This window comes from Lynx canadensis, chromosome D1 (genome assembly GCF_007474595.2).
Source record: "Lynx canadensis isolate LIC74 chromosome D1, mLynCan4.pri.v2, whole genome shotgun sequence".
Lineage (NCBI taxonomy): Eukaryota > Metazoa > Chordata > Mammalia > Carnivora > Felidae > Lynx > Lynx canadensis.
In genome coordinates, this window is record NC_044312.2 from 103,537,701 (window position 1) to 103,550,768 (window position 13,068).

The 13,068-nt window shown below is 39.9% G+C and overlaps 1 protein-coding gene and 1 pseudogene across 1 annotated transcript; one reads left to right on the forward strand and one right to left on the reverse strand.

Moving 5' to 3' along the window:
- The first annotated feature begins 2,108 nt into the window (after positions 1-2,108).
- On the forward strand, positions 2,109-2,855 carry LOC115526424 (annotated as a pseudogene).
- Positions 2,856-11,585: 8,730 nt separating this feature from the next.
- Positions 11,586-12,536, reverse strand: LOC115526425 (olfactory receptor 5B2-like). The gene has a single exon (XM_030333821.1). It carries the CDS (start codon positions 12,531-12,533, stop codon positions 11,586-11,588), a length of 948 nt encoding a protein of 315 aa, XP_030189681.1. The 5' UTR covers positions 12,534-12,536.
- Positions 12,537-13,068: the final 532 nt, after the last annotated feature.

A 13,068-nucleotide genomic window follows, 5' to 3' on the forward strand; every position in this document is an offset into this window, starting at 1 on the left:
TATATCTGTCTGCCTTACTATCTATCTATCCATCTACCCATTCATTCCTCCTTCCATTCGTTATCCATCTATCTTCTATCTTTCTGTCTGTGATGTCTGTCTGCCTGCCTTTTTGTCTGTTGTCTTTTCTGATTGCTCTCAATGTATGAGATAAACTAGCACCTTAGCACTGTGTTATGGCTGTCGCTATACCCTGGAAATCTGATTTGGAAATGGATTTATTCCAGATATGTGACCTTGGACAAGGTAATGACTCTTTCTGCTCTTCTGCTGATCATTATACTTAATCAGAAAATTGGCCACGAGATACATGAAGGTCCCTCAGATTCAATGATCTTTAACTTTCTAGACAATTTACCTATTATATATTATTTTAATCCCCATTGTGGCAGTCAAAATAATGCTCCCCAGTACATCCACATCCTAATCCTGGAATTTGGGATTATGTTCTTTTACATAGTAAAAAGTATTGTGTATGTACTAAGTTAAGGATTTTGAGATAACAATTTTATACTGGATTATCTACATGGGCCCAGTAAGAACATTCCAGTCATCACAAAACATAACAAATGTTAAACAAGAAACTATGGCTTATACTATTATCGAGTTGTGGGTTTGCAAGCAAAAATATTATAAACTCCAGACATGGCAATGTGTGGAGGGCCCAAGAGGAAGATGGTGGATATTCCTCCAAAGACTTCAAATATAAACAAAAAGATTTAAAACATTGAGCTTCCTCAAATACAATCTACAGACTAGGGTCAACCCCGCAAGACATGGGTTTTCAATCTTCAGTATTTACGACCCAGCTATAGCTGACAATAATGACAATAAGAATGAGTCTAAGATAAAATAGGAATCTTTTGACCCAAGCTAAAATGTGGATTGAAAGGAAGAAATTAAGCAAAAGAGATCTGTGTAAGTGTTCTCACACAGAATGGGTGAGAAAGCCACCTCTATGAGAGACGTAGGACAGAGTGAGAAGTACCAGAAGAAACAAAAGATCTGAGTAGACATAGCACATGAGAAAATACAAATCAGAGTAAATCTGCCAGCTGTCAAAACCCACTTGCACTTTGAAGCCCCACACGTTGCCACCAAACTTCCTAAACCGACAGATACCCATTGTTCCATCTTAATTGTAATATTATGGATAGAACTCATCAGGATGGTGCTGATATCGTGTGAACCCATATTGTGTGAACTGTTTGTCCTGATTATTTCATCTAACACTCACAGGAGCACAGAGGTAGGTTCCAATACTACCTTCACTTTACTGGTGGATAAAATGAGGCTCGGGAAACTTGGTTTAGGGCCAACGTCTCCCAGGTGGTAAGTGGGAGTTCTTCTGTGTGAATGCATATACACATGAGCCCAGAACCCAATATTTTACACCCAATTCTGTATCTTCTCTTGCCTTTGTTTATTGTATGTGTCTCTAATATTACATTAATCTCCTTGCATTTATACACGTGTATTTGTGGATTGCTCTACTGTGCAACCCCAAGCATTAAGCTTGGAAGAATGGATACCATGATTAACTGTATATTGAATGGGATTAAAATAAATTCAAATTCATTGATGACATTTAGCTGAGGAGCCATTCTGCATGTGTCTAAACATGACTCTGTCAATAACCATGTAAACTTGAATATTCAATCTCTTTGTTGCCAAAATACCTGTGATATATATGGACATAACAACCAATCAATCTAATGGGGATATAGAGAGGATTGAATACACATGAACACTATTGAAGTGGAAGTTATTAGTGGACCCAAAAGGTCTGATTTGGGAGTTCAGTCCATTCTTGGCATGTGACCTTGGACAGCTCTTTACCACTTCCTGTAACTCAATGTACTCAAGAAATTGGGAAGATGATCTGTGATAAACCTTCCTGTACAAAAGTTTATTCTTGTATGGATAAGTTATCACTAAATTGCATTGTCATTCCTCTGCTAAGAAATGGACAATATTCAAAAATAAGTTACAGTTCTAATAAAATGATGTTCATACATTTCAATTTCTGTGCAACTTATCTTTGTTGATCGTTCTGTTCGTCTATCTCTTGTTGCCGCAGAGCATCTCATGATTCTCAAATCATATCCATGAAGAATAATACAGAAGTGACTCATTTCATCCACTTGGGACTAACCAATAACCCAGTACTGCAAGTTCCTCTCTTTCTGTTAACCCTCGTTTACCTCATCACTCTGACTGGGATCTGGGGATGATCATATTGATCCTGTTGGACTCTTGTCTCCACACTCCCATGTACTTTTTCCTCAGTAACCTGCCTCTGGTGGACTTTTGTTACCCCTCCACAGTCACTCCCAAGGTCATGGCTAGGCTCCTATGGAAGACAAGGTCCTCTATGATGTGTGTGCTGCCCAGATGTTCTTTTTTGCAGTCTTTCCTACTGTGTAAAATGACCTCTTGGCCTCAATGGCCTATCACCCCTATACAGCAGTGTACAAACCCTCCATTACATCACCACCTTGATAACAGGTGTGTGTGCTTTTCTGGCCATAACTACTACATCTGTAGTTTTATGAATGCTTCTTTTGACGTTGGAGCCATGTTCTATTTTCTGTCTGTAAGTGCACCCTCTGATCCATCACTTTTTCTGTGCTATTCCTGTAGCCATGACTCTCTCTTGCTCTGATAGACACGTCAATGAGTTGACTCTTATCTTTGTAGTAAGCTTCAACATCCTTTTTGCTCTCCTGGTTTTCTTGATTTCTTACCTGTTCGTATTTATCACTATCCTGAAGATCCCCTCAACGGAGGGACACCTGAAGGCTGTATCCACCTGTGCTTCTCACCTCACTACAGTCTCGGTCTTCTTTTTTTAAAGTTTATTTATTTTGAGAGAGAATGAGAGAGAGTGAGAGTGCGTGCGCATGAGTGGGGGAGGGGCAGAGAGAGAGGGAGAGAGAGAATCTCAAACAGGCTCCAAGCTGTCAGCGCAGAGCCTGATACAGGGCACGATCCCACAAACCACAAGATCATGACCTGAGCCAAAATCAAGAGCTGGTCGCTTAACCAACTGAGCCACCCAGGCAACCCTACCATCTCCATCTTCTGTGGGATGGTCACCTTTCAGGTACTCCCAGCCCAACCTCCAATCATTCTATGGACACAGACAAAATCCCATCTGCACTCTATACTGTGGTCATCCGCTCCTGTCAGATCTTCTCCCAGCATTAACTCACAGTTTGCAGCCCACCCTGTAAATTACTGCTGTGATACTTTCCTCTTCAAAACTGTCACTAAAAAAGACGATAGTATGTCCAGTCGCTTCAGTTGTATAATATCTGGATGAGAATAGCCCTGAGGACATTAAATATGTAATGATCATGCATGCCGTGAACTCTGTTAATTATATGTGATTTTTTCATAGGTTCGCATTTTTTCCACCATACGCCAATGCAAGGGTGTCCGTAAAACGTGGCTCAAACCCGTGAAGTGCATGTGAGGGTCCCCTGTGTGTACATATACATAAGAGCAGGAAATCTGTTGAAGGAGGTACCTAGAGCATGGCTAGTTTTTAACTTAAAAGGTAAAATAATTGTGGATCAGAATATAAATTGTTGTCCAACATGTTTTTATTTCTCTAGTTTAAAAAACATTCTAAAGGTCCAAAATGAAGAAAAACATTAAAGGAAAGAAAAAGAAAGGCTTTTGAATAAAGATATTTGGTTTTTCTTGGCATATTTTTTTCAGAGCGATATGACATCCTAAAGGTGCTAATATTTATGTCCTGAATAAGTCGTTTGGTACAAAAAAGTATGATCGTGTGGTAACTTAAAAAAAATTTTTTTTCAGTGACATGGCTACGATAGCCCAAAGACAGTCAAGCACTCACTTGACTGGGGACATCTTTGTGGAAAACTATAGGTATCCATTCAATTGTAACCCTATTTTTACATTTTCACATGCACACAAAAAACCTCTAATTGATGTGGTCCAGATTTTGATGCCTTCTTTTCTGATGATTACCTAAGATGCTAAAATAAGTATCATAAGAATAAAGACGTTTCCCAAAAGAAAAAAAAAATTTTTATGTTTTTATTTATTTTTGAGACAGAGAGAGACAGAGCATGAGCAGGGGAGGGGCAGAGAGAGAGAGGGAGCCACAGAATCTGAAGCAGGCTCCAGGCTCTGAGCTGTCAGCACAGAGCCCGACACGGGGCTTGAACTCACAGACTGTGAGATCATGACCTGAGCTGAAGTCGGACACTTAACCGACTGAGCCACCCACGGGCCCCTATCACGTGGTAACTTTTAAAGTGAGAAGACCAGATATAAGAAAAGGGGACCAATTGACAATAAAGCAATTTCTCAATGTTTCTGCGTAGGACTACCAGCTTTTCAACTGCGTAAGATAAACGCACTGAGTAATGATGATGTGAGCTATTTTTCTCTCTGGAAATACTATGAAATGACTAGTGTCCCTCGCACCAGGATACTTTCAGATGAGCTGTGTCATGTCCTGCGGCACTCTTACTTGCTCCCTCCCCTTCCCTCACACTGAGTTCCCTGCTGTCTCTGGACAAACCAAGCTCATTCCTACCTCAGGGCCTTTGTACTAGCTGTTGCCAATGGTCCAAAAGCTTCCTCACTTCCCTCAGGTTTTTGCTTAAATGTTACCATATCATTGTCACCCCACCCCTCACGGACATGGTTTCCGACTCACTTTATTCTTCATGGTTCTCATCCGTACTCAACGATTTCTATTTATTTATTTGTTTGTGTATTTGTTTATTCATTTACCTATCTACTAGAAGGTATGTTGCACAAAAAGAGCAGCTTTGTCTTCTTTACTAACAACTTCATCCCCAATACATAAATTATGGCCTGGCTCGTTCTTTCTCAAAAAAACATTTGTTAAATTAATAAGCAATAAAAAACAATTGTTTGAATTTGACAGTAAATATACTTGAACCATTGATAATTATAGTTTATCGCCCATTAGATAATTCTTTAGAAGGCAATTTTAGAGCATTTCATGAGATGTGGCTTTTTTCCCCCTATATTCTTTCACTCAGTATCTGCATTTCACACCTCGGGATAAATTAATTTTTAAAAATTACACTATCAGGTGGATCACATCAAACCATCTTAATTCTTTTCTGTTAGGAATTTCTCATCAAATGGAAAATAACACATGAAATAAACCTAGTTAGTACATCATAAAAAGGCAAAAGATGAGACTATGGAAGTGTCCTTTTTTTTTTTTTTTAATCTTTATTTTTGAGAGAGAGAGAGCATATGAGCAGGGGAGAGGCAGGGGTAGAGGTAGACACAGAATCTGAAGCAGGCTCCAGGCTCCAAACTGTCAGCACAGAGCCCGACGTGGGGCTCAAACCCATTAACCATGGGATCATGACCTGAGCCAAAGTCAGACGCTTAACCAACTGAGCCACCCAGGCACCCTTTTAAGAAGTTTCCTGATTCAATTTGAAAAATTCTTTAATAAATAATGATTATTCATCTAACTCCAGTGATTCGAAACATCAACTGAAAATGTAAGAAAGATGTTTTACAACAATAAATGTAAACTACCTCAATATGCTAATAATTATGTATTTTATTTGGCTTTCAGTTGAGCTCAATTTTATTATAAAGGTACCCAAAGGAATTTTTATCCTTGTAAGCCTACCCTATCATTATATAATTAGAAGCATTTAACTTCTCAAGACTTGCAAAACCATGTCTGTGTGTTCTACAAGGATCATGCTGGTGTTAGTGGGACAGAGTAGTGTCTCACAAATATCTGGCCCTAAAGTCTATGAAAATGGTGATTTCTCTTCTGGAGCCATTTCTCAATTGTTACTTGAAATGTATTTTTTTTTCTTTTGCTCTATGTTATTTGAGCATAGTTGATACACATTGTTACATTCGTTTCAGGTGTACAACACAATGATTCAACCACTACCTATGTTATGCTGTGCTCACAAGTGTACCTACGTTCTGTCACCATGCAATGCTCTTATGATACTATTGACTGTATGTCCCATGCTGTACCTTTTATTCCCATGACTTATTCATCCCATAAGTGGAAGCCTGCATCTCCCACTCCCCTCCACCCGTTTGCCCATCCCTCCCGTCCTCCTTTCCTGTGGCGACCATAGGATTGTTCTTTGTATTTTTTAAGTTTGATTCTGCTTTTTGTTTATTGATTTGTTTTGCTTTTCATATTCCACATATAAGTGAAATCTTATAACATTTGTCTTTCTCTATTTAACTTATTTCACTTAACATACTACCCTCTAAGTCCATCCATGTTGTCACAAGTGGTAAGATCTCTGGGAATGCAAGCTGGTGCAGCCACTCTGGAAAACAGTATGGAGGTTCCTCAAGAAACTAAAAATAGAACTACCCTATGATCCAGCAATTGCACTACTAGGAATTTATCCAAGGGATACAGGTGTGCTGTTTCGAAGGGGCACATGCACCCCCATGTTTATAGCAGCACTATCAACAATAGCCAAAGTATGGAAAGAGCCCAAATGTCCATTGGTGGATGAATGGATAAAGAAGATGTGGTATATATATACGATGCAGTATTACTCGGCAATCAAAAAAAATGAAATCTTGCCATTTGCAACTACGTGGATGGAACTGGAGGGTATTATGCTAAGCAAAATTAGTCAGTCAGAGAAAGGCAAATGTCAGATGACTTCACTCATATGAATACTTTAAGAGACAAAACAGATGAGCCTTTGAAGAAGAAGGGAAGGGAAGCAAAAATAATATAAAAACAGGGAGGGGACAAAACATAAAAGACTCATAAACATGGAGAACAAACAGAGGGTTACTGGAGGGGGTGTGAAGGGGGATGGGCTAAATGGGTAAGGGGCATTAAGGAATCTACTCCTGAAATCATTGCTGCACTATATGCTAATTTGGATGTAAACTTAAAAAAAATAAAATTAAAAAAGGTGGTAAGATCTCATTCTTTTTTATGGGGGAGTAATACTCCATTGTATGGACATACAACACCTTCTTTATCCATTTCTCTATCATAGACGCTTGGGTTGCTTTCATTTCTTGGTTATTGTAAATAATGCCGCATTTAACATGGGGTGCATAGATCTTTTCTAATTAGTGTTTCCATTTATTGGGGGTAAATCCTTAGTAGTGGGATTATTGGATCATGTGGTAAAGAAGAGAACCCCCAACCCCAATTCTTTGAACTGCTGTGGGGGTTTGGAGTGATGGCACTGAGGGACCAGGAGAATATTTATTAGCCCTGGAGCTTAAAAAAAAAGTTGTGCTTTAAAAGGGGAACTAGAATATGGACATTCTAGCTGTAGTGCCCTGCCAAATAGCAAGGGAGCTGCTGGAACTCTTAGTCAGACAGGCTGGTGAGCACAAGTTCAGACCGCAGACAAGAGCGGGGTCCTGATGCCATAGCAGGACTGCCCCTCAGCGGGACCTGAGCCCACACCAACCCGGATGCCTGGGCACAGAAAAAAAAAAGCGGCTTTCATTTTTTTTTTAAATATATAATTTATTGTCAAGTTAGCTAATATACAGTGTATATAGTGTGCTCTTGGCTTCGGGAGTAGATTCTCATGATTCATCACTTACATACAACACCCAGTGCTCATCCCAACAAGTGGCCTTCTCAATGCCCATCACCCATTTTCCCCTCTCCCCTCCCCCGTCAACCCTCAGTTTGTTCTCTGTATTTAAGACTCTCTTATGGTTTGCCTCCTTCTCTGCTTGAAACTATTTCTTCCCCTTCCCTTCCCCCATGGTCTTCTGTTAAGTTTCTCAAATTCCACATAAGAGTGAAATCATATGATATCTGTCTTTCTCTGACCGACTTATTTCACTTAGCATAATACCCTCCAGTTCCATCCACGTTGTTGCAAATGGCAAGCTTTCATTCTTTTTCATCGCCAAGTAATATTCCATTGCATATATAAACTACATCTTTATCCATTCATCGGCTGATGGACATTAGGGCTCTTTCTGTAACGTGGCTATTGTTGAGAGTGCTGCTATAAACATTGGGGTACATGTGCCCCTATGAAGCAGCACTCCTGTATCATTTGGATAAATCCCTAGTAGTGCTATTGCTGGGTCATAGGATAGCTCTGTTTTTAATTTTTTGAGAAAAACGAGCATTGATACATTAGATTATCTAAAATTCAAGGATTTATTTAGATTATTGCTTTTCAACTAGTGTCACTTTGCTCTTACAGGGTCTGATCCAGGCTATAACATTGCATATATTGTCCTGTCCCCTTCGTCTCCTCTGATCTGTGACAGTGTCTCAGTCTTTCCTGGATTTTCACAACCTTAATAGGTTTGAGTACTGCTCAGGGATTTTGTAGAAGATCTTTCAATTTATGTTTGTCTGATTTTTGGGTCATGGTTACACAGAGGGTCAGCGTTTGAGAAAGTAAGAAGTGCCGTTCTTATCACATCCTATCAAGGGACACATATTACCAACATGACTCGTCACTGAGGTTCTTAACCTTAGTCACTGAGACAAGATATGTTGGCCAGGTTTTTCAGTATAATGCTACCTTTCTCCTCCTGCATTCTGTATATTTTAGAAACAAGTCACTAAGTTCAGGCCACACTCATGATAGAAGGGACTACACTCCACCTCTTAGGGGAAGGCTGACCATATTATTTGGGATTATTTTTATGAGAAAGATTTGGTTGTTTGTAAACATCAGCATGGACTTTACATATATCTGCTTTGTGCTTTGGTGTACAATTTGTACTGTATTATTTATTTCATTATTCAGATCGCTGCATCTTTGGTCATTGGGGGCACTTCCAGTTTTACTCTTGTTTCCTTGTGAGATGCTCAATCCTTCTTCTATTTTCTGAGCTCCTTCTTAGCTTCGAGAACTACAAGGCACTCCAGGATCCTCTTGTGCTAGTCCAGTCCTAACCCAGTCATCAGCTCTTTCTTCAAAGAGTCCAGCTCACTCTCCATCGAAGCTCAAATGAACCTAAATCCTCCAGCCTTCTTTCCTTTAACTGGAAAATGAAATAACAACTAGCTTCAGGGGGCTGAGGACCTTCCTAGACATTTTTGAGGCATATTTGAGTAGGGATTATGTGTGCATAAGTTTTCTTTGTGTCTCTCAGTTCTTGTTCCAAGTCCTTGCCTTTGTCTCACTTGTTTACAACACTTCAAGCACTACACCTCCTTCTATGCCTCCTCTCCTCCTGTGTCTACACTGCTTTTCCCCAAGGTGACATACACCACTCATTCTCCTTCATTCTTCCAGAGAACCAAATACACAGTAACCTTGTACTCAGACAACATGGAGGGGAAGTGAAGCCCAGAATGATGAACTGCTGCAAAGTAAGGATTTGATATAACTGACCCTCCAGTTCATAAAGCATCATCTATTGTCAAACATCTCCCAGTCAACTCTCTCCTAAAACCTTGGCTTCCCGCCATCTTGTTAAGCTCTGTCCATCTTCTGTCTTCTCAAATTTGAGAGGTCAAAGGCCTATCTGTCTAGCTGCTCTGGGAAAAGACAATATGCATTTACTCCATCATACAGGTTGGGACAATACTTAGAAACTATGTAAAGCAAAGAAAAATCATGGACTAGATTGTAGAGTACACCGTTATGAGATTTGTCACCCCACCATCCAACCAAAACCACTCAAAGTCATCCACCAACTTCATATCACTATGACGTATTGCCAGTTCTAAGTCTTGACATTGTTTAATCTACCAGCAGATTTGACACGTCTGTTCCCTACTGATGCATTTCTCATCACTTGGTTTCCAGGACACCACTCACCTTTGTTGGCTCCTCATCTCTTTGGTCTTTCATTGAGAAAGTTCCAGGTGTTAGTCCTTGAAACACTTTGCTTCTCTCTACCTACATTCTCTTACCTATGTTCTCATTCTTACGGCCTAAATGCCATCCACATGATAAAAACTCAAATTTATATCTCTGTTCCAGTGCTAAGCCTTTCTGGTGATATCTGAGAGGCATCTCAAGCTTTCTATGCCCCAAGTGAAATTCATGCTCTCTTCTCATCCAAACCTCCTGCTGTCATGCTTTCCATACCTTACATAGTAGTCATCCTATCTTTCTAGTTGCTTAGGCAGCTAGGCTACCATTTTTCTCACCCTCCACATCCAACACATCATCATATCATGTCATCTCATTATTTCAAACATAATACAAACAATCTGGGCAACTTGGAAGAATATAATACAATGTATTATTTGGAGGAAACAAAACAGGCAATTAAACAAATAGAATATAATTTCAGAGATTTATTTAAATCTATGGAGAAGACGAGAGCAGATAATAGATAAAAAACTATTTTAGATGGTGTGGTCAAGAAAGGGACTCTTAAGGGAGCGCCTGGGTGGCTCAGTCGGTTGAGCATCCGACTTTGGCTCAGGTCATGATCTCACAGTCCGTGTGTTCGAGTCCCGCGTCGGGCTCTGTGCTAACAGCTCAGAGCCTGGAGCCTGTTTCAGATTCTGTGTCTCCCTCTCTCTCTGACCCTCCCCCATTCATGCTCTGTCTCTCTGTGTCTCAAAAATAAATAAAATGTTTAAAAATATTTTTTTAAAAGAAAAGGACTCTTAAAGAAGATAAAACTAGCCATTCAGATTCAGGTACATGTGCATGATGGAATGTTGGTTTCCCTCAAAAAACATTTTTTCTTCTTCCAGAGTATTGGGATTTCAGCTAAGCTCATTAAGTTTCAGCTATAGATTAAATTTTGAAGTTGGCTTCGCTGGTCGTTTTTGTGGCCTCATGGCTGAATCTTTGCGAATGGAATGTACTCAGAAATAATGCAGGCACCTACTATATCACTTTCTTGAAAAGAAATTATTTTTCCTTCAACTTATATCTTCCCCCTTTCCTGCAGATAAAATAGTTGTGATGAGAGCAGACTTTGAACACTCTAGGAGACAGTAGGGTTATGTGGACTGAACTTGGCCCCAGATGAGCCAGACGCAACATATCCAGATGATTCATTTTCAACCTGCTACATTAGCTTCCAAATAAATTACTATTTGAGAATAAATTCCTATTGTATTTAAGCCACTAAATTTTGATATAGCAGTTTAACCTAATTTCTAGTTGTAGATTAACTCTGGGCACAAATTCTTTGCAGCTGTTTTCTTCAAGAGGTGGAGTCTTTCTTCATGCTTGCATTGGGGCCAACCTTGACATCATTGATTAGGATAATGTGGTAGAGAAAATGAGTGAGTTAGGAGTCTGAACTTCAAGAAGTCATTCAGCTTTATTTTTACACTGAAAATATTATTTAAGAAAGCTGGTCCATCCTGCTTTCACATCCTGAAAGAGCATGAGGAGAAGAAAGTAACCAGAATCAATAGAAACGTTTGAGTAAGGTCATCTTTGAACATTTCAGCTCAGATGACCATCCAGAAGACATGTAACTTCACGAATGAGCCTGTGTGAAAGCAGCAAAGAACTGTCTCACCAACTACAGCATTATGAGACATAATAATAAACTGTTGTTTTAAGCCACTAGGCATTATAATATTTTTGCTACACAACAATAGATAACTGATTAACTATTCAGCTTTTATAATCTTTCTAATTAGTCTGTGGGTTGAACAGAATCTTCATTTTCTTAGTGACTTTCCTGAAAGCATTATTTACCTCTTTATTCCTTAGACTGTAGACAATAGGGTTCAACATGGGGACTATTATTGTATAGAACACAGATGCCATTTGGTCATTGTCCATAGAATGACTAGAACTGGGTTGTAAGTACATGAACGTGACAGCTCCATAGAAGAGGGTGACTGCAGTGAGGTGTGAGGCACAGGTGGAGAAGGCTTTCTTCCGTCCCTCGGCTGAGCACATCCTCAGGAGGGCAATGAATATTAACAGATAGGAGGTCAAGATTACTATCAGGGCAAAACAGACATTGAAAGCTGCTAAGATAAAGAGCACAATCTCATTTATGTAGATATCAGAGCAGGAAAGCGCCAGGATTGGAGGGATATCACAGAAAAAGTGATGGACCACATTGGAATGGCAGAAGGAGAGGCTGAAGGTGAATCCAGTGTGGATGGCAGATTCAATAAAACCCCAGACATAGCAGCCTACTGCCATTTGAGCACACAAGCTGGTGGTCACAGTGGTGGTATAATGTAAGGGCTTACATACCGCTGCATGCCGATCATAAGCCATGACAGCTAGCAGGAAACAGTCTACGCTGGCAAAACCCACAAAGAAGAACATCTGAGCAGCACATCCACCATAGGAGATGATTTTATCCCCTGTTAGAAACCCAGCCATCACCTTGGGAGTAACAGCTGAGGAGTAAACACAGTCTACCACAGAGAGGTTACTGAGAAAAATATACATGGGAGTGTGGAGACGGGAGTCCAACAGAATCAACATGATCATCCCAAGATTTCCAATGAGAGTGGTGAGATAAATGAGAGTAAATGTTATGAAGAGAAAGATTTGCAGTTCTGGGTTGTCAGTCAGTCCCAAGAGTCTAAACTCATTCACCTTGGTGCTGTTCTCCATGGATACTATTTTGACATTGTGGTTCACCTATGAAAACAAGAAGGCAAGATGGATAAAATACTTATGCATGGAAAATGGCTCACAGCTCTCCCATGTCACCCAAATGACATGAGCAGACCATGATACCATTACCAGTGCAGACTTCCCAGCAACCACAAGACTGGCATATTCCGACCTCCACCTTTCAATATGTAAGGGTACACACATATTCATCAGCTCTTGACCCCCACTGAGATATTCCAAATAACCAGTCAGTTATCTTCAAAATGGCCATTGCTTATTTTCACGTGGGTTGAAGGCTTTTGTGACCCTCATTCTACCCCCTTGGAAAGGCAACATCAATGTTTCTGAGCTTCATTTTCTTCATCTGAAAAAGTTAAGTGGGCATGGTGTTTCCAACTTGTACTATATTACAAGATTCTTTTAAAATGGTAGTTTGAAAACAACACAAGTATTTCAAGAGGCAGCATATTGGGCTGGTGAAGAACGTGGTCTCTGGGGTTACCTGTCTTGTATTCAAATCCTGGCATTTCCA

Bases quoted from the DNA above. Each gene is read 5' to 3' on its own strand.
- LOC115526425 (XM_030333821.1), bottom strand. From the start codon at position 12,533: ATGGAGAACAGCACCAAGGTGAATGAGTTTAGACTCTTGGGACTGACT.